The sequence below is a fragment of the Pogoniulus pusillus genome, chromosome 3 (assembly GCF_015220805.1).
Source record: "Pogoniulus pusillus isolate bPogPus1 chromosome 3, bPogPus1.pri, whole genome shotgun sequence".
In the NCBI taxonomy this organism is placed as follows: domain Eukaryota; kingdom Metazoa; phylum Chordata; class Aves; order Piciformes; family Lybiidae; genus Pogoniulus; species Pogoniulus pusillus.
The window spans coordinates 11,741,646-11,769,221 of NC_087266.1; the positions used below are offsets into that span (position 1 = coordinate 11,741,646).

Genomic DNA, 27,576 nt, shown 5'->3' on the forward strand with positions numbered 1-27,576 from the left:
CGGAGGCCGCTCCGTCTCTGTTGTCTTCTGCCCTTCGATTGGCTGAGAGGGGCCCTTTTTGTGATTTTATTGGGTGTCTTCAATGTCATTCAAACCTGAGTCTAAGACGCGCGCTTCTAGTCCTTCGGGGTGGGACTGACCGTCTGCTGCTCCCCTGCTATTGGCAAGCCAGGGTGTCAGTCAAGCGGGAACCGATCGGCGCCAAAGGCGTTCCGGCTGCAGGTCTGTCAGGCCTTAAAGGGATATGCAGTAGCGTGCGGTGCACTGGCCGATATGGCGGCGGCCGCCTGCAACAATCAGTGTGCGGTGAGGCTTGGTGGCGGGCTCTGAAGGGGTGGCGGTTCGGAGCCGGGGGGGTGGGGGAAAGGCTTACCTATGGTTAACCACATGAATATGGGCCGATGGAACCGCTGCAAGTGTACGGCGCTGCGCAGGCTGGACCCTTTCGGCCGCGCCTCAGCCCGCCGGTAGCTGCGGGGAAGGGTGGGCAGTCCGGCTGCAGGGTCCTGGCGAGAGCAAGGCCGTGGTGGGCATGGGGGGGCAGCGTAGGGCTGGCGGCCTGCCCGCCTCTGGCGTGCCGTCAGCAGCGCAGACGGTGGAAGCTATCTTGCCTTTTAAATGCAGTATGCGTATTAGATTCCTCGTAAGAAATGCAGGAAAGAAGAAAAGGTAGTGCTGCTTAAACTGTATCTTCTGCTGTCCTGATGCCAGTGTCTGGGGAGCATATTTGTAAGTGGATAGGAATAAAACGTTGTAATTCCCTTTATTTTCGGAAATAATTTAGGATCATGGCTTGGAAGTCGCCTTTTCCGAGGCCGGGTGAGGCTCACGTAAACGTTTGGTTGTGGAACTAACGGGTCAGTTAGGCTAGCGCAGCAGGCCGTTGTTTCCCATTGGGGAGATCGTGGTGCATTTAGCCTCTGGTTGTTCCTATGCGTACATTGAAAACGTTGCGTTAAACTCAGGTTTCACTGTGGCACGCAGCTGTATCCTTAGGCGTGCGTGTGAGCACCTGGCAGATCTGGGGGCAGTGTGTGGGTGGTTGCTTGCAGGGAACTGGAATGTCCTCGCTCGAGGTGAGAGAGGCTGGTAACAGGTGACAAAGAAATGGAGGCTGATAGAGGCTGCTCAGCCGGAGTGAGCACAGCGTGCTCTGATGAAGGCTACTTGCCTCCATCAGGTGGTCGTCTGTAACGAGCTTCTGGAGATTCTTATCGGATGTTTTGGCTTGTAGTTTCTATCTCACTGAAATCACTTGGCTTTTTGGATAATTTTCGGCTTTGGGGGCTTTTTTTTTTGCGGTAGTTGCATGTTTTGGAACGACAGAGATGGTGAAGACAGTGCAGCATAATGGTGTGCAAAACGCATATCGTGAGGGTTCGGGGTTTGAGACTTCACTAGCTGTATGGTGAGCACCCAGCTTGGTTCTCTTTGCTGTATATTTCCTCCTCTGCAGCGTGGTCCCATGTTTACACCTGTACCAGCAAGAGTTACCGCCAGAGTAGTTCGAGCCTTTTATACTTCCTTACTGTTAGTTTTTTTTTCTAGCACGCACAGAAAAGGGTATCACAAAATTAGTTTTAGTCTTAAGTAGATGAATGTAACCTGATTAACTAATTTAGTTCATAAACCAAAACTTTTAGGGAATAAAGCTGCTCACTGAATTTTGCATTTCTAGGGGAAAAAGGGGAGGAGGGGGGGAAATGAACTTTATGTACTTTCTGAACTTGGAAAATAGTTGCTTTTAATTCATCTGGCATGCTACAGAAACGTAAAAATAAACCCAAAAAATACCGTGTTGTGCCAACACTTATTCCTCCCCCATTTAATATAATTACTTCAGCGTGAACTTTTCAATGCCAGCTTTTAACTGAAGGTGTTACTTAAGCTTAAAGTGCTCTTGGCTCAATCTGTGTCAGCGAGGCACAGAAAGCGCTTCTGTTGACCTCTGGGTGATAGGGACTATTCTTCCTTCCCCACTCCTGCTGCTTCGGTTCTACACTTTGTTTATAAATCAGCATTATCTTTACTGTCTAGAAATCTACCCGAATTCTGGAGGATGAGAAAAATACAGTGTGTGTTGGGTTTTCTTTTTTTCCCTTGCCGAAAACGTTTGGTATACTGCTGAGATCGATAGTCTTCTGGGAAGATTTCCACAATGTGCCGTATTTCTTTGCTGCAACAGAGAAGTAACAGTGTTATGGTGGATCATTTTTACTATCTGCACGATTTGCTTGGTTTGGAGGTGGCATCTTTGCTCCAAGTTGCCAATTCTTATTTTAAAACTTTGCATATGAGAGTATGTTTTAGTTTTTCTTTTTCCTTTCTCCACTGATTTTAGCCTTTGGGAGCTTCAGGGTGTTACTGCAGGTGACTGGTGTGTTACAGTATCACTGCACTGGGTTTTTGATATGCTCTTTGGCGTGCTTGAGTGAGCAGGTGATACAAAATGGTAGCAACAGTGGATTTGGGAAGGCAGTGTCTGCAGACCTGTGAAGGTTAAATGTACTTGGCCTGCTACCATTACATAATGCTGTTGGTGGAACTGTTAAGCTTCTTCCTTTGCTATTATGAGGCTTTAGTGTGGTTTAAGGAAGGAAAGACTACAGGGAGTACCCAGAATGAGAGATGATCTAGTCAGCAAATGTGGCCTATCTGAGATTCAGAACAAATATAAAGAGTTCCTTGATTTTTTTTTTTTTCTCATACATAACAGGGTTTTCTCAAACATTGCAGCATGATGCTCCCTGTGAGAATTCCTGAGAGCAGAAATGGAGTACTGTTAGATATTCTATTATATTTATATTGCACAGAGATACATAATATTCATTCAGTTGGAGAGAAATTGAGAAGCTCAGAGAATTGGTGTGATATTTGAGCCTAGGATTTGTGATGGGGATTTCCTTGATACTGCTTCATCAAATTTCTTGAATTTTTCACTCTGCTTACTTAGAGGTTGCTATTTGTGACATGGAATGCAAACTAGTCTTTTGCTTAATAATACAAGGAAAATATACTTGGTAGCAAGAGATTCTTTAGACTGAAGCAAAGAATGGCTGCCTATACAATAATATGTCAGCATAGTTTTTCATTACTTCAAGCTGATATCCACCCTGACTATCTCACTGTTGAAACTAGTGCTTGTACACTGCATCTGGGTGCAATTTAGAAGACCTGCAACTGCTGGAAAGCCTGGATTTCTTTTGCTTTGTGTAACTTGGTGTTCAAATGTTTGAGCATGATAGCTTTTTCTTTCAGTTAGTCTGCAGTTGGCTCGGAAAAATATTCTTATGCCAGTAAAAAAACAAGAAAACCTCCCATAGCTTATGTTAATTGCTTTTAGTTCATAGGCAAAATTTTACAGGAGAAACACAAACGCATCTAGGAAAGTTGTGATGCTGGCAGCCCTACTTTGACTTCAAACCATTTCCTCTTTTATGTTGACCATTTCATGGGATACCTTTGATAGAAGTCAATAGCAGATAGTATATTGATATTTGAATTGTTATTGACTGTCACCAATACTGTGGTTTGGGTTGCTGAGGCTCACCTTGCTGCTATTCACAGAATCGCAGAATGTCAGGGGCTGGAAGGGACTTGAAATATCATCCAGTCCACCCCCCCTGCCAGAGCAGGATCACCTGGACCAGATCACACAAGAACACATCCAGGTCGGTTTTGAATATCTCCAGAGAGGGAGTTAGTAGTGGGTATACCATTAAAAATGAGCATTCATATTTTAATTCATGTGAATCGGAAATTAATATTTAATTAATGAATTGGAAAGCTTCATGTAGCCAGTTTTGAGTCAAAACACAATATACCAAGTACCATGGCCCCTTTGCTTAGAAGCACCTTGTTAGAAAGCTTATGGTTTGATGGTATCCTGATGGCACAGTGTGTTGACAAGGCAGGTGGTTCCCTCTAGTCATTGCAGCATCCAAAACCCAGGGAATGTTTGGAAAGTTGATGTAGACTGTCAGGAGATCTGAGGTCTCTGTGGCTGTGGTGAGAACACTCTTGTTGCAAGCTGTTCTAAGAGCTTATTGCTGCTCAGAGGCAGAGGTACCTTCCTAGCCGTGGTCTGCTGCTGCTTTTCTTGTGCTGGTACCATTGGTGTCATATAAAGTCATTTAGATGCGTCTGTTGGGGAGGTTCACTCTATACATGGAAGGGTAGGGAAGACAAGTTGAAGTCAGTGGAAACAATGGGGTTGGGACTATACAGCTGGAAGGTTGAGGTGAGAAGAGAGCATGCCCCATTTACAGTCAGTGAGCTGTTGTGTTAGATAAGTGGATGTAGAACTGTGGTTCTGGGTGTGCTTTATCAGGTTTGGCCACCTTAGTATAGCGTCTTGTGTGCGGTAAGTATAATTGGTAGTTAAGGAGTTGGCTATTTTCCAACCAATTGTGTGTTACCTTCTCACAGTATAGCAAGAGACAGTACAAGTAGAAAACAGATATAGAAATTGGAAACTAGTGTGGAAAAGATATTTTCTTCCTGATGCTGTTTTTAGTGAAGGAAAGTTGGGTGTAAAAATGATACAGCATAAGGCTGTAAGGGAGGAAATACAGCTTTTGAGATACTACAATCTCCTGCAGCAATACTTCTGCAAATCGTTTAATTGGATTCTATTTTTTTTCCATTGTTGTTGTGACAGAGAAACAAATGTGCTGAATAACAATTTTGTTTTGTTTTTCAGGATGATCTGCAGAAAACTCATAACTCCATGTCAGCCACAGATGAACTCTCTGCAACTTCATTTATAGAATATCCAAAGCACAAGCCATTTATTAATTCAGATTTACTGCGCTCCCCACAGAAACCAGTAATTCCATATCCTGAAAGCAACAGCAGAGGTAACAGTTCAGCAAAGTTGCCTTCTCACCTGTTTCCAAATTGTGGAGAAATACTGTGTGTCCACATCTACAAAGTCTGTTTTGTCCTTTTACCACTTTATAGTATGTGCAGGTCAGCTGTGCTTTACAGTTCTCTTTATGAAGAAAACCTGATGTAAAACATAACCTTGCATCTGTAGAAAGGTGTTCCTTTCCAGTAGTAGAGCTGTAAAGCTGGCTGAGTACGTTATGAAATTGTCCTCATGTGTTTTCTTTGTCCCTCCTTCAATCCACCTTGTTCATTCCTATTCTGGGTTCACAGGTGAATTTGAAAGGAGCCTTTGGTCCCCAGAATGGTTTGGAGGAAAGGAAGAGGTTAGGTCCTGTCAAAATAAGAATACTTTAATGGACAAGAGTGTGGAGAGAGTATTTATCATAACAGTGAAGCTTTAGAGAGTACAAAACAGAGTTCAGTGTAATGCTGAACTGAGACTTCACCACTCCCATTTATTCTTTGTTTCTAGTCCATTCTTTCTCCATCCTTTCCCACTGTGGTCCTGGTGCTCCTCTCCAGATAAACAGATTGGTCTTGCTTGACATGAACAAAAAGTACTCTTGACTTCATTTTCTACTGTTCTAGTGAATTGGCTTGTTGTGCAGTGAGTTATTCTCCAGAGCAGCCTGCTATGCCTGGAAGAGTTTCCTTACAAATACTCCTGATGCAGGAGTGTGTTTGTAGATTGTATTGCATTAGTGACAATTTTTCATCTTACGGGTTTTCCTTTGGCAACTTTTTCAAGCAGGGGGTCTGCCAGCTCTGAAATAAATGTCTTTATATTCAAAAAATGTTTAAGTACATATGAGTAGATACTGAAAATTAAATCCAGCAAGCAGATGATCCAATCTCTTAAAAATGCAAAAATCCCCTAGAGTATTTATTTTCATAAATTGAAGGCTATGAGAATTAACTGCAGATGGTAAAGCTGATTTGGTTGTTCTCGAGGGTCCTTATTGTTTCTTCCAATCCTCAGTTAAAAAAAAATAAAGATTGAAATATCTTGAAATTGATAATATTAAATTCAGTTTGTTTTGGTTTGAATTGATTTGTGGTGTTTGTCTCAACATACATAGTTGGTTTTAATATTCTAAAATAAGGATGTCTGAACAATATTTGGGCAACCTTTTGGGTTTCACTTTTATTCATTGCTTGAATTTACTTCATTACTGTATTGTTAGTCAGTATTGTAACCATGCAGAAATATTGAGTTTAGCTCTAAAATACAATAACAAAGCTGTGTGTAGTTTTAGCTATGCCTACTTCAACTTAATCCTGATAACAGTAATATAAAAAGGGAAGAGGGATAAAGTTGGTGATTGATCTTGCAAACAGGGCCAAGTTATCTCTAACTTTCCCTTAACTGTGACTTCTATCACCTACTTATTTACTTAACAAGTACCTTAAAGCAGGTGGTTTTTAGTAATGCAATGCTCTAATGTGCTGTTCTGCATCTAAAGAGTTAAGTTTTTGTGCTGGAAAACTAGCTTTGATGATAATTATTCCTTTATTTTTGTAGTAATCTCATGCTCAAACATGCAGTCCCGATGTCTCCTGTGCTCATGGCATCCTCTAGTAAAGATATATTCTTTCTCTAGAGTGGATTTAAGCACAAAAGAGTGACCTTGCAGATTAGTCTGCTATATGAGCTGTTTGTACAGATGTGCTTGTGTTTTATTTTAATACAAGAGTGTAGGGGGAGAGTCTGTGGTTCCCTTTGCAGAATTGAACAATGCAGCTAAGAGGCATAATATGTCAGATTACCAGCAGATGGTCTAATTACAAGGTGACATGGGTTCTATTAGGACTGCTTTTCTTTTTGTGGTGATGAATAAGAGATTTTGTTGAATAATTACTAAAGTAGGGAGTGGAACAGAAAGAGGAAAAGTTGTTCATCATAAAGGAGATGCATGTCTGGGACATGAGTGGCATAAGGAAACACAAGTGCAGAAATGAGGGTAAACAAGCTTTCCCTAAACACTTGTACAGCTTTATTCTGCTCTGACCATTCATAGGAACATTGGGTTTGTGTATTTATTGTGCTCCTAGAGGAATAATAACATGGAGAACTGCCACTCTTTTAACTATGTAGCTGTGGCTTTGCATTTCCTTTTGATAAAGAGTTAGAGGGCTTGCTGTGTGCACTGAGTCTACAGAATATTTACATGTATTGTTCTGGGAAGTGGATTTATCTTTCCAAATGCTTCATAGAATCATAGAATCAACCAGGTTGGAAGAGACCTCCAAGGTCATCCAGTCCAACCTAGCACCCAGCCCTATCCAATCAACTAGACCATGGCACTAAGTGCCTCATCCAGGCTTTTCTTGAAGACCCCCAGGGACGGTGCCTCCACCACCTCCCTGGGCAGCCCATTCCAATGGGAATTCACTCTCTCTGTGAAGAACTTCTTCCTAATATCCAGCCTATACCTACCCTGGCACAACTTGAGACTGTGTCCCCTTTCAGATGAAAGTGTGCACCAAGGGCACATCTTTCTTTGAGACTAGTCTTAGAATCAGTTACGGTTTAAAGGGAAGCAGGTGTTAATTCCTGGAAGGAGTCTTGGATCCTGGGAAAGAACACTCTGACTTGCTTTTATAACAATGTTTCAAGTTCAGTATTATTTTGAAGTGGTGATTTAATGACATCTAACAGAAGGTGCTTGTTCAATTGCAGCAATATTTTCTGCTCTGAAGAATCTCCAGGAAAAAATTCATCGTCTGGAGTTGGAACGGCTTCAGGCAGAGGAGAATGTAAAACACCTCAGCAGGGAAACAGCAGACTACAAGAAAGTGCTGAGTGAACAAATGCAGCACAAAGAGCGTGTCAAGACTGAAGTGTCAAAGAAAAATCAAGGTTGTTAGCAAACTTACATAGATACCACAGAACATTGATACTTGATTTTTTTTAATCGCTGCATAAAGTTGTTTTAATTTGTTCAGCACATTTTAGTTCAGTGACATAAAGTTACAAAGAAATAATTTTAAAAGCATACATTTAAGGATTTGCATGCATGCAACAGTTCATTAGACTCAATCTGTTGAGTTTCTTTTGATGGTCCTTTTCTTGTTTCTGTTGGATCTGCCACGCACACTTAGAAATCCCAGAATCACGATGTGTGATTTCACTCTTCTGCTTTCTTTTACTCCAGAATTGGCTTCTCAGTTGGCTGCTGCTGAGTCTCGGTGCAGCCTTCTAGAGAAACAGCTGGACTACATGAGAAAAATGATCCAGCATGCAGAAAATGAGAAGTCACATCTCTTGGAGAAACAGGTGTGTTATCAAGATTCTCTTGAGGCTTAAACTGTGTCATGACTTTTTGCAGCGACTGTAAATGTTGAGGTCTTTATATACTTAGATGCAAATAATTTGTGTACTTGCATTTGTTAAAGGAAGTATTTACATCTTCATGCCTTTGTGAACCTCTCTCTAAGGCAATACTGGGCTCTGATATTGATACTAATTGTTTGCTTATGTTTGATTGGCTTACTTCAGTAGCTCATCCTTATCCCTCAGTGCTGCTTGAAAAAACCTCCCTTCTGTGTTCACACCCTTCAGATACTTGAGGATTTTCTTTACTGGTATTGCTTTTATAAAACTGGGGCTGAGATACTGATTCCATAGAAAACATAGTGAGGTTTCTGTTTCTCCCCATCAGTGACTTGTAAAATCTGCTTTTTATGCCAAACGAGCTTGAATTTTGTTTTATAGGCATATGGCTCACCTAGAGCTCTCTATTCATTGGTCTCTGTGGCCGTTCTATTTCAATCTATTAAATAGTTGCTGGAAAAAAAACCCTATCTGATAGCTGAGTAATGAGGGGTTTTATCACATTGGTTTCAGAGGAAGGCACTCTAGAATTCTCTTAGCTGAGGCTGGTTGAGTGTGAGGTTCCCAACATTGGTGGACCAGTGGCACAGTTGCTCTGTAACTATAGCCCTGTCTAAAATTTCACAGAGGAAGTAGCAGTTCCTTTGGCCTGTTTATGGGCTTCTTCTGTGCTGCAAACACAAGCCTTACTGTAGATAGTCTCGGGGGTCTGGGCTTGTGCTTATAATGCTTTTTACTTCTCCTTTTAAGGGTTCATTGGAGAGAGATCGACTTCTTGATCATTCACATGTTCAGTCTAAACTGGAAAAGCTGGACATGCTGGAAAAAGAGTACAGCAGACTTACCACGATGCAATCCATAGCAGAGGTCTGTCATTTGTGCTGAATACTCTATCAGGTGTATCTTGTTTTGTTGTAAATGTCTCTTTATAGGTATGTGTCAGTAACAGAGTTGAGTGAAACTTCATGCTGTAGAAAAGGGCAGCAACTAAACGTCTTAAAGCTGCAGTGTTGTAAAACTTGAAGGTGTTGCTGAAAGTCTACATGGCTACATAGGCTTTAAGTCACCACACACAAGTGCTGGAAGCTTTGTTGAGCCTTGACAGTATCTGTTGTGTTCTTTTGTGCTTAGTTGGAGCCTAGGCACATAGAATAGTGGGCATTCCTGAGCTCTCAACTTCTGAGTTGCCTCACATGCTACTGAATGCTAACAGTTACATTCTGTTTTGACCCACATTTGACTTGATTTGTGTGGGCTTGGTGTGTTTTTAGCCACTCCTGCTTAAGAAATTCAATTAGAGTTTTTTGCTTGCAGAATTCTGAAGCCTGACATTGCTAGGCCTCTGGTGCTGACTGTCAGTGGGTTTGAACCAATCCACTTCTCCTGGATTCATTTAAAATCTGTAGCTTTTAAAAGTTCATCATGACCATATTTGATCATATGTGTGATATGCTTTCTGTGGTGTTGGCTTGTGAAACCTGATGCATAGTCTTTCTCCTTCTGCTTGCTGTAGAAATACTACAAGACTCCCAATCATAGGCTTAACTAGGGAGAGGCTTTCACCCACAAATGTCCTCCATGCAAAAGGACCAGATAGGATTGTGATAGTGAGAATAGCTCTGGACTCTTGCCAGCTGTGGGCTTGCCACCTGGCACACCAGCTCTTACTAGGTGCTGAAAAAGGTGGTGTTTATCAGTGACCTTTAGAGGCTGTACCTATTTTTTGGTGTCTTTGACCTAAGGCAGTTGTTTAAGATCTTGACACTTCATTTTGATAAACTGCATTTAGGGAGTAGAAGTGCCTGGATCACTTACCTGGGCCAGGCTTTTCCAAGCCTGTCTCTTGGACCTTGTTCGCTGAAAGTCACGGTAGGTTCCTCCAGGGTCAGAGCTGAAATGACTGGTTCAACAACAGGACTTCCTTTCTCAAGGGCTTTTAACAGATTTTACTGATAGCAGCTGGAGTGTAGTGAGACTGAGTTGGTTCTCTTTTTGTGCTTGGCTAGTGAACATTTTTGTTCATTTGGTGTGTTGTTTTGTTTGGGTTTTTTTTTCATTCTCTTGGGTTTTTTGTTGGTTGTTAGCAGTTGAGAGGATTTTTTTTGTTTGGGGATTTTTGGTGGGTTTGGGGTTTTTTTGGGCTGTGTTCTAATTTGGTCAGGTTTTGTTTTGTTGGTTGTGTTTTTTTCCCCCAGACCAAACTAAATGTCTTTGGTATCTATAGAAATTGGTCACAATTAAATCTACTTCAGTGGAAATGTTGTCAAAATCACAGAATTTCTAATCGATTCTAGGAACTGCAAGAAATCTGAATTCAGATCTGACTAAAGGTTAGGTCTTTTGATAGTTTTGCAGTCATGAGCCATTTTCTGATCAACAGGTCTATCTGCCTCTTGAGCACTTGCAGAATTCTGGTTCTATGTGATCATCCATGTGCTAAGTGTTATCTTATGATCCTGAAAGGGTCACTTCACTCAAAACCACACCTTGAGTACTGTGTCCAGTTCTGGGCCCCTCAATTCAAGAAGGATGTTGAGGTGCTAGAACATGTCCAGAGAAGGGCAACAAAGCTGGTGAGGGGCCTGGAGCACAAATCCTATGAGGAGAGGTTGAGGGAGCTGGGCCTGTTTAGCCTGGAGAAGAGGAGGCTCAGGGGGGATCTTATTACTGTCTACAACTACCTGAAGGGGCATTGTAGCCAGGTGGGGGTTGGCCTCTTCTCCCAGGTAACCAGCAACAAAACAAGGGGACACAGTCTCAAGTTGTGCCAGGGTAGGTATAGGCTGGATATTAGGAAGAAGTTCTTCACAGAGAGAGTGATTGGCATTGGAATGGGCTGCCCAGGGAGGTGGTGGAGGCACCATCCCTGGAGGTGTTCAAGAAAAGCCTGGATGAGGCACTTAGTGCCATGGTCTAGTGGATTGGCTAGGTCTGGGTGCTAGGTTGGACTGGATGATCTTGGAGGTCTCTTCCAACCTGGTTGATTCTATGATTCTATGAAACAAGTTCATCTCTTGTGATTTCAGTATCTGTTTTAGTTGTGGCTACACCACAGGAACATTTGCAAATTTGATTTGAGGCAAGAAATAGACTACTTCTGTACGTAGTGTGCTGAAATCACAGAATGTTAAAGGTTGGAAGGGACCTCCAGAGATCAAGTCCAACTGCCTTGACAAAGCAGGATCATCCAGGGCAGGCTACACAGTAACACAATGGATAGGAAGTGATTGCTCACTCATGAGTAGTCATGATTTAACTGCCCCAGATTTTGGACACTCTGGATCACAAGTTATATGTGGGTCTCACTGATGCCATTTATTTTCAGGAGAACTAGTACCTGACCCTATGAATATCACCTTCAAGCAGTTTGACAAAGGAAATGCTGAAACTGCTGTGCCATGCTCTTAATTGGCTTTTTCTGGTGTGTGGTTACTGCAACTGTAGTCTTGCACTGCAGTCTGTGGACCGAGAGACCTGAAGATCTCTGTCTAAGGACAGAGATAGGGGATGAGGTTGTACCCTAAAGTTTCGTTTTGGGCTCTAGTTTTTGTCTGTGACCACATGGCAAGAGTTTGAATGTAAGTGTAGATGGCACCTTTTGAAGTGCTGTAGTTGATAGTAATCAATCTTTTCTTAGTACTAACAAAGAGACTTCATAAAACCCCACCATTCCATGAACAGCAGAGGTAATGAATCCTCACAGACTGTTGTGGCCCTTTACTACCTACACCTCTAGTATTTACTCTAATTGCCAGGTGGTGAGGGGCAACACCTGCCTTATTCCAGCTGGCTACCTACTGAATACATGTGTACTGTCAAGCGGGTGCTAATTTGCAAGGTAGCCAAGCACAGGGGTAGAACCTTTCTCCTCTGGTGGAACTAAACTGGATGATTCTTCCTGCAGTCAGTTTTTAGGAAATCTAGACATTCTGTATCTTTGAGGCCTCATACCTTTCCTGTTTGGTTGAAGTTGTTTGAGGGATGAGATGTAATCCAGAAGGACCTGGACAAGCTTGACAAGTGGGCCCATGTGAATCTCATGAGGTTCAACAGGGCCAAAAACAGTGCCCTGCACCTCTGTCAGGGCAAGCCCTGGTATCAGTACTGGCAGAGGGATGAATGGTTTGAGAGAAGCCCTGGAGAGAAGGACCTGGGGGTGCTGGTGTGTATGAAAAGCTCGACATGAGCCAAAAAGGTGTGCTTGCAGCAAAGAAAGTCAGCCAGCAAGTCAACAGGGGAGGATTCTGCCCCTCCACTCTGGTGGTACCCCCCTTCAGTACCATTTCCATCTTGAGTCCTCAGAACAGAAGGACATGGATGTGTTGGGGTACGTCTAGAGCAGGACTACAAAAAATGGTCAGAAGAGTGAAACACTTCTATGAAGAAAGGCTGAGGGAGTTTGAGTTCTTGAGCATGGGGAAGAGAAGTCTCTGGGGAGACCTTGCTGCAATCATTCAATGCAAAAGAGGCCTATAAGAAGTGTGGGCACAGTCTCTTTAGCAGGGTCTGTTGTGACAGGACAAGAGCTAATGGGTTTAAACTAGAAGATTAGATACAGGGAAGTCATTTTTAATAATGAGGGTAGTGAAACATGGGCACAGGTTGCCCAGAGAGGTAGTAGATGCCCCATCCCTGGAAACATTCAAGGTCAGATTGGGCCCTGCTCAGAGCAACCTGATCGAGGTGAAGATGACCTTGCTGACTGCAGGGTGTTTGGACTAGGTGACCTTTGAAGGTCCCTTCCCACCCGAAGGTCCCAGTTCTCTCATTCTATGACGATGTGAGTCTCTGAGCGAGGTGATGTCATGAGATATAATTTTCCTTAGAAAACAGGCAAAAGTGGACTTTAAAATAGTTTTATGTTTTTTTCATTGACTTTGGTTTTGGTGGCAGCAGCTAATGGTGACTGAGCAGAGTGGTTTAGGTGGCCCAGTGCTGGCCTGCAGCGCACTTTTTTGTGCTATGCTACCTTACATGATGGGCAGTGTAGCTGGGGAGCATCTGTGTTAGCAATTAGCTAGCTCTTTAGCTTCTCCCTCTCAGTGATGAACCTGTATTCTACATGACACTTTTTCTTCTAAAAGCAAGAATAAAAATTTCTTTTGAGACTGGATAGGTAATTTCCAGCGATGTCTATCACTGATGACACAGTAAGATCCACTCTCGCTGTGCACTGCAGCTAAACAGGTAGTTTTAGTGCATGCTCTTTCATTTCAGTGTAACAGCTTTGTCCCAGCTTTATCAGTCTTCAGGTCAAATGGAAGATTTACTTCAGTATTTTCATCTAAAAATTCTATCACACTTAACAGATTAAGCAAAAATCTTTGTCAGACTGGCCACATGGCACAATTCTTGATTTCCACATGCTGTGAAGGGCAGAAGGTTATTTTCATTTACCTGGAATATATCTAATTTGGCTGGAAAAAGAAATAGTCAAAGGAGTTATTTCATGCAACAGGAAAAGTTGGTTCCTTTATATAATATGCCTTTGTCTTCAGTTTTGATTCAGCATTTTGCTATTTAACACCATTTGTATAATAGCTGCTTACATTCATCTTGCAGTTAATGCTTAAGTAAAGCAGAGTTACTATCTCAGTGTAGTGGGTTTACAAGCAAACAAGTGTACAAATAAAGCTGCCACTTTGAATTATGTGCTTTACTGGCCTAAGTTTGATTAGTGGCTCTGTGAATAATTAGTCTTTGGGGGAAGAAAAAGAGAATTGTTCTGTGTCCTGGAGGTCTGGATCACTTTTTCACTCTGCTGTATAAAATTGGAAAGTTATTTGATGATTTTCACATTGGCAGTTTAAGCAAATCCTGCTCAAACAAAGTTTCAATCCCCTCCATAGAATCAACCAGGTTGGAAGAGACCTCCAAGATCATCCAGTCCAACCTAGCACCCAGCCCTATCCAATCAACTAGACCATGGCACTAAGTGCCTCATCCAGTCTTTTCCTGAAGACCTCCAGGGACGGTGCCTCCACCACCTCCCTGGGCAGCCCATTCCAATGGGAAATCACTCTCTCTGTGAAGAACTTCTTCCTAATATCCAGCCTATACCTACCCTGGCACAACTTGAGACTGTGTCCCCTGTAGTTTACAGTATTCTGGAGTGTTTACAAAGAAGTATGTGCCTTCCACCTTAGCTCTTTTCTTTGAGGAGAGCTTTCAAAGGACTTCTTACATGAATCATAGAATCAACCAGGTTGGAAGAGACCTCCAAGATCATCCAGTCCAAACTAGCACCCAGCCCTAGCCAATCAACTAGACCATGGCACTAAGTGCCTCATCCAGGCTTTTCTGAACACTTCCAGGGACGGCAACTCCACCACCACCCTGGACAGCCCATTCCAATGGCAAATCACTCTCTCAACATGCTTTTACCATAAAAAGATTAAATCACTTCAGTTTTGCATAAAGATATCTCAGAGGCACCACACAAACTTTTCTCTCTCTTGTTTGTGTGGGGCATTGCTGTATGTTCAAAAATTCCTCTCTTCTAAGATATTAGCAAAAGTATTGTTAGTGGTTTAAATAAAACAAGTCTTCCCTCAGCTTACAGTGATACATGAGGCATCTTTGTTAGTCCTTTTGTAGTACAAAATCTTTCAGGATATTCCACACAAATGAACTTATTGGAACCAAAGAGACAGGTGTGTATTTTATTTCTTGTAGGCTGCCACTTAAATTCAGGTTCCAAGTGCAGAAACAAAAAGAGAAAAATCAGTTCCATTTTAAGCATGAGCACTTGACTGCTGGATTTGTAGACAGAACGCTGGCAATCATTCTAGTGCTCAAGTCTTCACTTAGCTTTAAGTTGTGAGTTGAACTGATAGGCTTTTTCTCAAGCTCATAGTATTGTAGGCTTCAGGGGCAGAAAAGGAAATGTTTCATTAATAATGCTATTATTTTTATTCAACTTTGCCTAGAAAAAAATGAAACAGTTGGAACAGAAGCTTCAGGAGGAAGAACATGCGAGGAAGCTTGTTCAGGAAAAAGCAGCTGAGGTAACTAACAAGAAATTTCTTTTGTACTGCAGTATGCACTGCAATTAACTCTTCCTTTCCATCAACTTTTCAACTATTTGTGTTTTTCACTGAATTTATTTTTGCAGCAACTACTGGAGAGTTGCAGCCTTTGCTTTCAGAATTCTTCTGTTTTTAATATCCTTGTTTTGCCATTCTCGGTGTACTTTGTCTCTGATTATCTATTAATACAATTCCAGTAACTTTTTTCCTTATTCCCTCAAAGCTTCAGACAGGCCTGGAAACTAACAGGCTACTGATCCAAGCAGCGTCACCATTGCTTTCTCCAAAAGGAAGAAAACCTAGGAAGAAAACTAAGCAGCCAGAGAAGGTAATGTGGGGGAAAGAGAAGGGCAATTACTGAGGAGTTAGATATGGTGGTGTGCATGCAGTCAGGAGGGTAGGATGTCTCTCTTATTAGAAAGCAAAGGGAAAATGGGTTTCCTGTCACGTCATCTTTGATAAACTTTTCTCTCTTCTTTCCCTCCAGAAATGCTCTGTTACAAGCCGTTTCACCACACAGCCCCATTACAGGCTGTGTCTGGGTGACGTACCCTTTGTAGCTGGGAAGGTGAGCTGCTCATTTCCAAAGATTCACGTTTAGTAGCTGCAGCGTTTTTAAGTGGCTTTGGCTTGGTGCACTCCTGACACCCAGCGGTCAGGTCATGTAATTTTTTTCTTCCAGTTGGTCTTCAGAAGGCTTGTTGGCTATCAGCAGCTTGCTGGACTAGCGTTTCCCAAAGTGGGTCCCTGCTATGCTGCTTGTCTAGTGCATATTTAGTCAAGCAAAAAGTACATTCCTGGCAGAAAATCAAAAGCAGCTGTTTTCCAAATGTTTTCCATGTTATCTGGTAGATTGGTGGCAGTGCTGTTTACAACAAACCTTCTGCTTTTACTTCCAGTCTACCAGTCCCAGTCATTCAGTTGGCGCCAACGTGCAGCACGTCCTACACCTGATGAAACAACACACAAAAGCCTTGTGTAACAGTCGAGTGGTAAATGATAATCTGCTAGCAAAACCCACCAGTGCTGGTCATCCTGCCAGCAAAAGCAGAAAGTCATCTCTGCCAAAAGAATCCTCCTCATCCCAGGAAGAGCTCTCTGAAGTGCTGCTGACTTTACAAGATGAATTTGGGCAGATGACTCTGTGAGTTTGGCCTGTTCTCTGTTGCAGATAATGAATGCAGATGCTTTATAATTTTCCCATTGGTGTGAAATTGGAAGGTTTTGCCTGAAAAAGGAGTTAGTTCTGGGAAGCCTCTAGCATATAATCTCTTCACTTTGCTGGCTGGGGAGTCTCATGAACACTCTGGGCTCCAAACCTGTGTTTATTTATACACAGCTGTACTGACTTCATAAGGGTAGGGGAGAAGTGTGGTAACAGCCCCTGGTACAAGACACTAAAGGACAGCTTTAGTACTCATTTTGCTCGTCCCAACTGACATCAGTTGCTCATCTACTGCACAACTGCAGTAGATGGAGAAACACAAAACAGTGACTGAATCCAGGGGTTTATGAGGTCATTTTGAATGTGTGATTTGAAGTTTGAAGCTGCTTAAGTTACTGAGACTTAATGTTGCAGCAGCCTACCACCAGGATGTGCTACTGTACTAATGCTGCTAACCAACAGAACTGTTCTTGCTGGTTCATTGTGGCACATTGGCCATGTCTGGCTATTGATGCTGTCATCTCCTAGAAGCATTATTTCTGAACTGAGTGTACAAGCCAAGAGGCCAAGGGGGTTTGACACATGCTTGGTTCTGTTTGAATTCTATGCTAGTGATCACCAACAGCTGTCAAAGCTTGTCCAAGAAGCTCCAACCATTGCAGTGAGGGAAGATCTGGAGCGAGAACTTGAGGCATTACTAAGAAAGATGGAAGCAAAGGCAGACCAGATCAGCAAAGTCCAGAGGCATCGATTGCAGGTGAGTTACCTTTTAACTGTGTTCATGGCTGTGCAGAGTTTGTCTTAAGTTTTCTTTATATTATATCCTAATCTAGCAGCAATCAAATAAAGCAAAACTACTGTAGAGAAATAGTGCCCAGCTCTAGCTTTGGTGTCCCAAAGTTACTCTGCATACTTCCATCTTTCTATACCTGCATTTGTGCAGGAGCATCCTTCCTGTCACCCTTGTGCCCACTCTTCATCCTGTCCTGGGCAAAGCTTTCACATCTGTTCTTATATGTTTTTTCACACGCCTGTCATCCTCTGACTCTTTTAACAGTTTTCCTTTCCTGGGAATGAATGACTTGTTTTTATTTTGATTTGCTTTTTATGAAATCTAGAGTATCTATTTCAGCCTAAAGCAACCTTCTGAATGTTTTTTTTATGGTGTAGCTCTAAACCCTATTGATTCTCTATTTTCTCTAATTTTCCTTCACTTCAGTGAATTTCTTTCAAAAAGCTTAACCTCCTCCACATGTTTAATCTGGTTCAGTTCACATAAACCAAGATTCACTCCTTATTTTATACACAAAATCCATGCTGACAGCACTACAGCTGACATCTAGAAGAAATGTGTGATGTTTTTAGTTGGAGGCATTGCTTTACTCACCCTAGTTCCCAGTAGTAATGACTCTGAATATGCTGAGACTTCAGATTAGCTATTAGCTAGTTTTAGGAGTCAAGACTTGGGAAAATTGCTGTGCTATAAACTAGGAGGGAACACCACTGCCTGAAGACAGAGGAACTGTAGAAGCCAACTGTTCTGTGTTTAAAGAGATGAATGTGCCCACACCTTGGGACTGCCCAGTTCCCCATCCAGGCATGTGTCAGCTCAATCCTTGCTGTTGAGTGCTGAGTCTTACCTGCTGTGGTTTAGAGTGTTGTGTGTGGATACCAGCTCTTCACCTCAGCAGAGTTTTGATGTTCTTTGTAAAGCTACATCTCTGACAGTGATTGGTTTATTCAAATCATTAATATATAGATAGAGAAAAATAGTTTGTGATCACTGGATACTAACAGTGACAGATCAACTTCTTGCCATATGTAACTTTCTCTATTAGATTCATGGTGGAGATGTTGCGCACAGTCCATTTTTAAAAAGATAATCAAGTAGTTCAGCACATAAGGTGGAAGAAGCAAACATAGAAATGCTGTGTAGGGAAAATGACTATTTGGCATGACTTGGAAGCATCAGTTTGCTTAGCTTGGTGAGGTATTTGAGCTGTTTAGAAGAATGACCTGACATAAACTGAAAGAAGATCACTGCTTAAGGTTTTTTCTTGGGGTTTCTCTTTCAGCTGGAGAGACTTAGGAGAGAATGCAAGTCCAAAAAGACTTCTGCCAAACAAACAAAAGACAACAGGTTCCCTGTCAGTGAGGTTAAAGTAACAACTACAGTAACCACCAAAGGGAAGAACGCTGGTCCCATCAAAGTGAAACCTGGAGAGAAGAGTCGGAAAAACCTTCAGTTGTTGAGAGACATGCAGACCATACAGACATCTCTGCAGAAGGATGATATCAGCTGGGACTACTGATGCTCTCAAACCATCCAGGTTAAACTTTCTCTTGTTCTGGGTATAAAACAGCTGTCATTCTTGGTATATGAAAGAGACTACTGTATGCTAAGTGCACTTTTGAAATATGGGGACCTTAATCCTCCATGTCTGAGTATGATTGTATGTATAATGGTCTGTCTCAAAACACATTCTATTTTTAAGGAACCTAGCCACAAAATCTAACCCTTGGCCTCTACCAGTTCCAGCAGTCCCTCCATTTCAGCATCCCAGGCACTATACACGTTTCTGTGGGTTGGTGTGTGTGGAATGCCGGCATGATTTCACACTGTTGTTGAGCTGTGCATTGGGAGGCTTCTCAAGGTACATCATTTGAAAATGATGCTGCAGCCTAAGGGCTTTTGTCAGCTCAGTTTTGTGTGCAACTGCACTGAAAGCAAAACAGGTAAAGCATTTTAAAGGTGTTTTGTGGAGCTTTCCTTGTCCTTCTGCTACATTGCATTAGTCAGCATTAATGGCAGTGGGTGTTTGAGTACTCAAAAAGAGCAGAACTTTTCCAAGTTACTTTGCTTTATGCTTGAATTATTTGCAAGTCTGAAGAGTGATATTTCTCTATGGCAATCCTAGTTTGAGACAGCTATAGGATAAGGGATAATATCCTGTCTTCTAATTTACAGCTTTAGGTGGTAAAGGAGCGAGATAAACCACAAGTGTTTTTAAACTGTAAGTGCCTCAATCATGCCGTTCAGTCCTGGCCTCTTGCTTTTAACTTGAAGTATGTGCTTTGACCTGTCTACTTTGGTAGTGGTGTGATTCATTTTGCACTCTGACTTGCACAACTGAGTAAATGTTATTTATTATGTTAATAATGTAAAGAATTTCCTATTAAGGGGCTGTATAGAAGGCCTGGATTACCTGTTTATACAGTTGAAAAATAATAAAGCCAGCTTGCCTGTTAAGTGGCTTGTGGGAAAGCTGTGCATCCTCTGAATTAACTCTGTTTGCTGCAGCACTGTGCCCCATCCAGTGTGCTTCCTGTAGTGATGTGACATCTCCTTGGACAGGATGATGAATATGAGCTGCTAGCAAGGGGCAGGTACAGGTAGGCACTTTGTCCACTCTTGCCTATAGCTGAACAGGCAGGGAACTTCAGAGGATCAACACAGGCAGAAGGGCTTTGAGTTTTAATTACCTGTAGGTGAACCTTCTTGCATCCAAGCCATGGATGTGTTAGCTTTGAAGGGCGAAGTCAGAAGCTGTTAACCAGACCTGGAGCCTTCCTCCTTAACTTTGTTTACATTAGGGGCATGGGCTTCAGGTAGCTGGAGTAATGGATTGGAGAGCAGCTTTGTCCTGGAGGCTGTGGAAAAGAGCAGCTGAAAGGACACAGTAATTTCTCTTGGGAAGGACAGGTTGCTCAAAGATCAGTTAACTTCAGCACTACCTCAGGTTGACCTTACTGATACATGCTGAAGTCCTCTGAGGGGTAAAAGGATCAAGAAGCAGACTTTGAGTTGATTCCAAATCAGCTCAGTGAATTTCAGCTTGAGCTAAGAGAAACCTAGCCAGAGATGGATGCAGGTTTCTTGTCATTCTAAATTTTAGGGCTTGAATATTAGCATCTTTCAAGACCATCAGCAGAAGAATGAGAGGGGCAGATTTAACACACCACAGTTTCAGTGCTCTTTTACTAACATCTGCATGTCCTAGCCCTCCTTTGGAGAGCCACATATTTGAAAGCAAGAGCACAGGAACTTTACCCATTTATCAACTTTTATTAGTGTTAAGGAAACCAAACAGCCTTCATCAACAAAATATACACACAGAGTCAATCTGCTAATACAGAATAATGCTATGAACCATCCTCTGTAGTGAATGTATGTAAGAGCAAATCAAAGTCCTTGAGAAGGTGTTTTGCAGGGGTTCTTTGCACCATTGAACAGTAACATTTCAGGCCATGCAGTGATGATCTTCAACCTGTTCCTCATTCTCTCAGAAGTGGCTGTGCAGCTCAAAGTACTGAGACACTGATTGCAGTAGAGCAGGCAGGAATGATGACTGCCAGGGGAACTCCTTGTTACTGCCTCAGAAGGAACATGGCTTTAGAAAGGCAATTTCTTTCATGCAAATTGGTCCACTCTTGTACTCCCTCAGAAAATACTTCTCTATTGCAGAAGAGAGGTGAAGAAGCATGCTGATGAGTTGTTTATTAAACAGATGACCACAGTATGGGATCCTACCGTAACAGAGCAACACTGGAACCCAAGCAGTGTCCCTCTTTCTTAGCACAAAGGTGAGGAGTAGCCTGGAATAAAGATCCTTGCATATACATGACTACTTTTGCTGTAATCTACAACCCACACTTCTCTGTTTGGAATAGCACTAGGGCAGCTTTAAGTGTTTGTTTGTTGTTTTGGGTTTTTTTCTCCACTACTACAATAAAATTTTGTATTAAAATTGAATTTGGACTTTAGTTGGGTGATGCTAATTCTTGAAGTATGCTGTGAGGAAAAAGACCTAAACATAAGGCTCAGAAATTGGCTAAGCTGTTCAGTCTACCAGAATAACCTTAAGCAGCAGTTGCAGTGCAGGCAGAAAGGCTTCTTTGGTTGATACACAGTTGTTCCATCAGTTAACAAAAAACTGAACTACCTTAAGCATGCCACTATGGTCCTGCACAGAAGTATTAACATCACAAAAATTGCTCACCCAAGCAAAATTAAATGACGGATCTCTGCAGCTCATGCATGCTCCTTGATATTCCACTACCTTTCCCCTGGTAGAGTATGAGGCACTGGAAGGCAGCGGAGCTGCAGAAAGCCCAGGGGAGCCATGCTCTGCTTCCCCTGCAGACATAAAGGTGCTGAAGTTGCATCCTGGCACACCCAGTGTAAACGGTAAGCGAGACTCTAAGTTGCGGAGGTGGAAGTAAACTTTGTCCTACATACTCAGATTGTGTAGGTTGCACTTCTACCCCCATGGTTTATTGGTAGAAGCTGCCCTTTCGTGAAATAATAAGGCATCATTTACATGGCTTCCTATGCTCAAGACTGATGTGGAGGGGAAGGCAAGAACAGTGATGTGTTTCAGCTGCTATCGCTGTTGTCTAAGTGCTGGCAAACGCTGTCAGTAGCACTGCTACGCAGCCATTCACAGGGGAGGGGTTTGTGACTTCACAGCTGCACTCTGGGCTCCTGTATGAAGGCAGGTTTGATGTCCCCTCTTTGCAGAGGGGACATTTTTCCTCAGCAGTACTTCATTCTAGTGCAGTGTCTCTTTAAAGCCAAGTGATTTCCAGCACATAAGTGAACGAAGAGCAAGCTCTAGGTTTTGTTTAGGTGGCAAGTGCAATTAGCTTGTATTACAATCTAGCCACTGAAAAGGTTAATTGCATAGGGGCCCTTGTTTGGTTGGTTCGTTTTGCTTAGGCTTCCTCTAGTGCTACAGTACTAATAAATTACCCTGGAGAGAAATAAATAAGTTGGCATCTCCCAGACACCACACTGGAAATCCAGAGGGTTTCAGAAAAGCTGCCCTCGTGGAACTGGGAAGGTACTTGGCAAAGTCAGGCTGTATTACACAACTGTCTGTACGGGAGCAACGCACTGTGCGGGAGAGCCAGCTCTCTCGGAGGATGAGGTGGAACGGTTAGTGATCTCTCTCTGCAGCTCCTCCACTTTCTTCTGCAGCTCAGCACGCTTAGCAAGAAGCTCCTTGTAGCGATTGTGGACGGGTTCCTGCAAGAAAACATGCTGCTGAGTGCTGGGAGACACAGCACACTGGCACACAACTATGAGGGAAGGAGATAAGGTATGTGGATGATGGCACCCCCAGCCCGGGGCTGTGCAGGTGCTCTGGCTTTTGGATGGTCCTTTTTTACCCACCTTGCACAGTGCAATGGCAGCTGAACAAACCAGTGTGTATACTTAAAGAGGACAGTTACAAAAGTCTAATCTCTGATATTTTGGGGGCACATAGGTCATAGCATTTCAGCCTAGACCTAATTTTAGGACTTTGGGGAAAAAAAAAAGCATATTTAGGTAAACATTTTCAGATAGTTGAACCTGGATTTTTGTATCTAATGCCCCAGATGTGCAAAGTTCTGTTAACTATAGTTGGATGTTTAGGCAGTTCAAGATTTTTTGCCCCTTATCATAAGCAATTCCAGCTTTAGGACTGTGTTCAGATGCCTGTCTCAGGGGCCTCCCTGGGCAAACCCATTCCCTTGCAGTCAGGGCTGCAGTTGGACCACTGTGTGCTTCAGGCAGCCAAAGCAGGCATGGGGTGCCTTCTGCCAGTAATCTAAATGCAGCCCCAAAGCTCAGATGTAGAATCCCCAAGTTTCCATACTGGTCCAGCTCTGTTCAGTATCTTTATCAGTGACCTGGATGAGGGCACTGAGTGTATCCTCAGCAAGTTTGCTGATAGAAAACTAGGGGGGGAAGCCAATAGCCCATTAGGCTGTGCTGCCATCTAATGATATCTGGACAGGCTGGAGAGCTGGATGAAGGCAAACCTTATGGAGTTCAATACAGTCAAGTTCAGGGTACTCCATCTGGGGAGGAATAACAACAGGCACCAGTACAGATTGGGGGGTGCCCTGCTGGAAGACAGTTCCTTGGAGAAAGACCTTGGAGTCTTAGTAGACAACAAGTTCTGCCAATAATGTGCCCTTGAGACCAAGAGAGCCAATGGCATCCTGGGGTGCATCAGGAAAAGTGACCAGCAGGTCTAGGGAGGTTCTTCTCCTCCTCTGCTCAGCCCTGGTGAGACCACACCTGGAATACTGTGTCCAGTTTTGGGCTCTGCAGATTAAGAGACAGGGACCTGCTGGAGAGAGTCCAGCGGAGAGCCACGAGGATGACTGGGAGACTTGAGCATTAGATCCCCTCTGAAGAGAGACTGAGAAACCTGGGGCTCTTTAGTCTGGAGAAGTCTGAGAGGAGATCTCATCAATGTATACAATGTCAAGTGGATGGGGCCAATCTCTTTTTGGTGGTGTTCAGCAATAAGACTAGGAGCAAGGACTACAAATTGGAACATAGAAGGTTTCACAGTCACAGTATCACAGTATCATCAGGGTTGGAAGAGACCTCACGGATCATCAAGTCCAACCCTTTACCACAGTGCTCAAGGCTAGACCATGGCACCAAGTGCCACCTCCAATCCTGCCTTGAACTGCCCCAGGGATGGCGACTCCACCACCTCCCCGGGCAGCCCATTCCAGTGTCCAATGACTCTCTCAGTGAAGAACTTTCTCCTCACCTCCAGCCTAAATCTCCCCTGGCGCAGCCTGAGGCTGTGTCCTCAACATGAGGAGAAACATCTTTACAGTGAGGGTGATGGAGCACTGGAGCAGGCTGCCCAGAGAGGTTGTGGGGTCTCCTTCTCTGGAGACTTTCAAAACCCACCTGGATGGATCCCTGTGTGAACTACCTTAGGGGAACCTGCCTTAGCAAGGAGGTAGGACTCAATGATCTCTGGAGGTCCCTTCCAACCTCTAAAAGTTCTGTGATTCTGTGATCCTGCCTCCAAATAAGTATTTGGGTTTTAGGCAGTTTAACAAACAAGTCAGAGGATTTTGCTCCTATCCTAAGTGAGATATTTTCCATACCATTGAGTATCTTAACTCCCACAGATTTCACAGGACAGCGACGTCCAGCGGAGCATTCAAGTCACACCAGTCAGCTGCATTGGATTTTAAGGCTTTTGAGTTTAAATTTAAGCACTTGGTACATTACTTCTCATGCTTCAAAAGCCTTGAACTCCAAAACGACAGCTCAACCAGTACTAGCAGAGAAGGAGATAAAAGCAGACTCTACGGCAGAGGTGTTACCTGCGGTTTCATCCTGGGGTTCCAGCGGATGTAGTAGCCAACCCACAGCTCGAGGTGGCGCATGCTGGCCACGGGATACAGGACGTGGTTGGAGTAGCTGACGTACAAGGGGTTAGTGAAGTCCTCCAGCTGGCTGTTGATGTAAGACCAAAGCGATACAGTCTTTTTTGGAAGGCTCTGTAAGGCAAGGGGGTGGAGGAGGCTTTATTTCACATACGAATGCCAGCATTTATCTCCAAAGTGTAACAGCACATACATATGCCTGCCATTAACACAGAGCTGGGTGCCTGGTTGTAGCTTAAAAAAAACCCACCCTCACTCTTTTGATGTGGTTATTGTAACCCAGCAGATGGATGCAGGCAGGCACACAAGCACCCTGGCATGGAAACATCCCCTCTTAGCCCCCCAGCTGCCAACAGGGACCAGAAATTGCTACTGGCACAAGGGTATGCTGGCACGTGAACCTGCAACGCTTTAGTTAAACTTCACCACTTTAAAGTGCTCCTGGAGGACTTGCTGGAGTATTTAACTGCAAAGGAAAAAAAGGAAACATTTGACTCAGGCCCTGATGTAGTGTAATAATTAGGCCTGTGAATAGTCCCAGTGAAATCAGTGCTGAAGTGCTTGCTAGATTAAGTACTTTGCTAGGCTTTAAAAAACCCCAAACCCAAAACTCACATGCAAACTGCACACAGGTTTTCTTCTCTGGAGATTACAATTCAGTCCCTGTGGGCTCCAGAGAAACGAGGACCCCTGCAGTGCAGTGCTATCACTCCTGTGTTACAGCAAGTCTTTTTATAGCTGCATCAGGGCCACACAGCACTGTCCTCGGTGTACCTCTGATGTGAGGAGGCAACCTTTTGGTGACGAAATGCTTCTTTAGGCAGGTAAAACAGAATGAGTGACAATGCTTTTCCTTCTGATTCCAGACTGGGTCTGAATGGACACATCTATAGGCTCCTCCCTTGGCAAATAACCCTCTACCAGACTGCAGGGCAGAGCTGGCTGGTGGCCAGCATCCTTCCTGATACTCCTTTGTCCTCTCCCAGAATAACGCAAGCACAGCAAGAGCACGCAGCAAGTAGCTGGTCTCAGTGCAACCTATGTGTGAAGAATGACAACACACACTTGGTAGTTACAGCAACCTGACAGGACCACCTCATGGAGAAGGGAGGACAAAAAGGTGCCACTTCCCACACAGAAGGTTACATTAAACTCAAGTTCAAAGCACATATGCAATTCCAGCTGCCTGGGAGACACCAGGGAGTAGCTGAAAGCCATGCAGTGGGGCTGGCAGAAGGAAATGTCATTGCTCTGAAATGTAAAGTCTCCAGCAGAGAGCAGTTTGTGCAGAGTGAAATACTCCATCTCCCTGCTCTCAAGAGGGGGCTGTGCCATTACCCAGAGTGCTGTAACAGCATCTCTGGCAACATCTGGCCAACTAAAGCAATCACAGTACCAGGCCTTGACTGTGAAGAGAAGCTGTCTTACCTCCTTCACTCTCTGCTGCTCACTGCTGCACAGGAAGGTCCCAAACAAACAGCTGTACAGGTGATCCAGAATGGTTATCAAGAAGTACTCATTGAACTCAAATGCTGTAGGAAACTTCAGACAGACCAGAAAATTAGATTGGGATTTTAGAACAGGAAACACAAACTTTCTTCCTCTCTGTGGTCTTGGTAAGGAATTGGATTATCTTCTTGATTTCTAAACCAGGATTTTTCCCTGTTCCTTGCCTGTCTGGATATTTAGGATCATATTTGCTCCTTCCAGATGCAAGAGTTTCTGTCTTGGAGAGCTTGGAGGAATTTTGAGCAAAAGCCAGAGGTCTGAAGGATTTGACCACTGTGTTTATACACACTTAGTGCTGGAAGCTTGCTCTGTTATGTGTGACCCCCATGACAGATCACGCAATAAGACCACAAACAAAAGGCTGAAGCACATGTGAGATCATGCATAAAAAGAAATGGCAATCTCCCCAGGCCAAATGGAAATAACCTGTGTGTGTAACACACACAGCATGTCCCAGAGGGAACAGCAGAGAGGAACCTTGCAACACAGGGCAGCAGCAGGAACAGGTGTTTTTGTAGGGGCTGTTTGCTGTTGCTGTTCCGTGCAGAAAAGATCAGAACTAAGAGTGGGAGAACTGAACTCCACAAAGGGTGAGTAAGAACACATGCAGTGAACTAGAGAGACATGCTGGGGCACTGGAGAGGACAGTGGGAGGCTTTCCTCCCTCACAAACCATTCTTCTCTTCCCAGGCTGCTTTGGCTGTAATATCCTGACCTCACCAGCTGCAGGTCAGGATGCCTGCTTGCAGGAGCACAATAAAAATTACTTCTGATGATGACAAAGCCTCTCTCTTTCTTTGCTGGTATGGTACAGCTTCATATATAGTGGTATCCTTCTTTTCCATTTCACCTATTTTAATCCATGAGCCTAATTTTTCCAGTGACCTGCCTGACCATTGCTGACACTTGCCATGTGACACATTTTGTGTCACAGCAGGGAAAAAACCCTTCTAGGTCCCACGTAACTAGGGAAGAGCCTTCTAACCACGGGGAATCTCTCCTGAACTGTGCCTCTGCCATGACTGGTCTCACAGTGACAAACAGATGAATCACATATGAATCATGAGCCTTCAGAAGTTCAAAAGGAGCAAACGCATGTCTTGCTGCAGGTTTGATTATGGGATCAGTTTGAGCAGAGGCAACAAGGATCTGTCTGCACCCACCACTAGAGACTCAAGTCACTTATGCTTCTGAAGGCATAGTGGGCAGTAGAGGATGGCTGGGCTGCCTGTTCCTGCCCATGGCAAGTGAGTCAGCTGTCCCCTCTTCTTTCAGGGTGATGCAAGCAGGCTCACCTCTATTATAGCAGCACACAGGTAAGCAGCATCCACAAACTAGCTAGTCTGATGCAGGCCAACATCGTGGCCTTCCTGTGCCCCTGAACATTCAGGCTCTTTGCTAAACAGACTACCAGGAAATTTCCTGCCCGTCAAGAAAAGAGTACAAGCCCAGCAAGAACT

At 43.5% G+C, this 27,576-nt stretch overlaps 2 protein-coding genes and 1 long non-coding RNA gene across 8 annotated transcripts in view; 2 read left to right on the forward strand and 1 right to left on the reverse strand.

Moving 5' to 3' along the window:
• Positions 1–106: 106 nt before the first annotated feature.
• Positions 107–21,170, forward strand: CEP57 (centrosomal protein 57). Of its 3 annotated transcripts, none has more exons than XM_064170303.1 (11): positions 107–222; positions 4,703–4,859; positions 7,571–7,750; positions 8,046–8,167; positions 8,975–9,091; positions 15,154–15,231; positions 15,476–15,580; positions 15,740–15,820; positions 16,152–16,396; positions 17,030–17,174; positions 18,493–21,170. In XM_064170303.1, the coding sequence occupies exons 2-11, from the start codon at positions 4,730–4,732 to the stop codon at positions 18,727–18,729; spliced, it is 1,440 nt and encodes a 479-aa protein (XP_064026373.1). In that variant the 5' UTR covers positions 107–222; positions 4,703–4,729; the 3' UTR covers positions 18,730–21,170. The 3 variants fall into 3 exon arrangements, with proteins under 3 accessions (XP_064026373.1, XP_064026364.1, XP_064026382.1); XM_064170294.1 differs by having other exon boundaries at positions 222–306; XM_064170312.1 differs by lacking the exon at positions 107–222 and adding an exon at positions 3,605–3,671.
• MTMR2 (myotubularin related protein 2) overlaps positions 20,464–27,576 on the reverse strand; it is a 75,779-nt gene continuing 68,666 nt past the window's right edge. For all 4 annotated transcript variants that reach the window (XM_064170277.1, XM_064170261.1, XM_064170284.1 and 1 more), the window contains 3 exons: positions 26,036–26,149; positions 24,545–24,721; positions 20,464–22,445 (listed from right to left, as the gene is read on the reverse strand). In XM_064170277.1, coding sequence (XP_064026347.1) covers positions 22,284–22,445; positions 24,545–24,721; positions 26,036–26,149 — 453 coding nt within the window. In that variant the 3' untranslated portion in view covers positions 20,464–22,283. The remainder of the gene's footprint in view (positions 22,446–24,544; positions 24,722–26,035; positions 26,150–27,576) is intronic.
• On the forward strand, positions 22,266–26,899 carry LOC135189694 (uncharacterized). Its single transcript, XR_010308233.1, has 2 exons — positions 22,266–22,518; positions 25,474–26,899. It is a non-coding gene; the product is annotated as an uncharacterized LOC135189694 (long non-coding RNA).

Bases quoted from the DNA above. Each gene is read 5' to 3' on its own strand.
- CEP57 (XM_064170294.1), top strand. From the start codon at position 274: ATGGCGGCGGCCGCCTGCAACAATCAGTGTGCG. The intron at 8,168-8,974 runs GTGTGTTATCAA...TCTCCTTTTAAG, and splicing joins CACATCTCTTGGAGAAACAG to GGTTCATTGGAGAGAGATCG. The intron at 9,092-15,153 runs GTCTGTCATTTG...AACTTTGCCTAG, and splicing joins CGATGCAATCCATAGCAGAG to AAAAAAATGAAACAGTTGGA.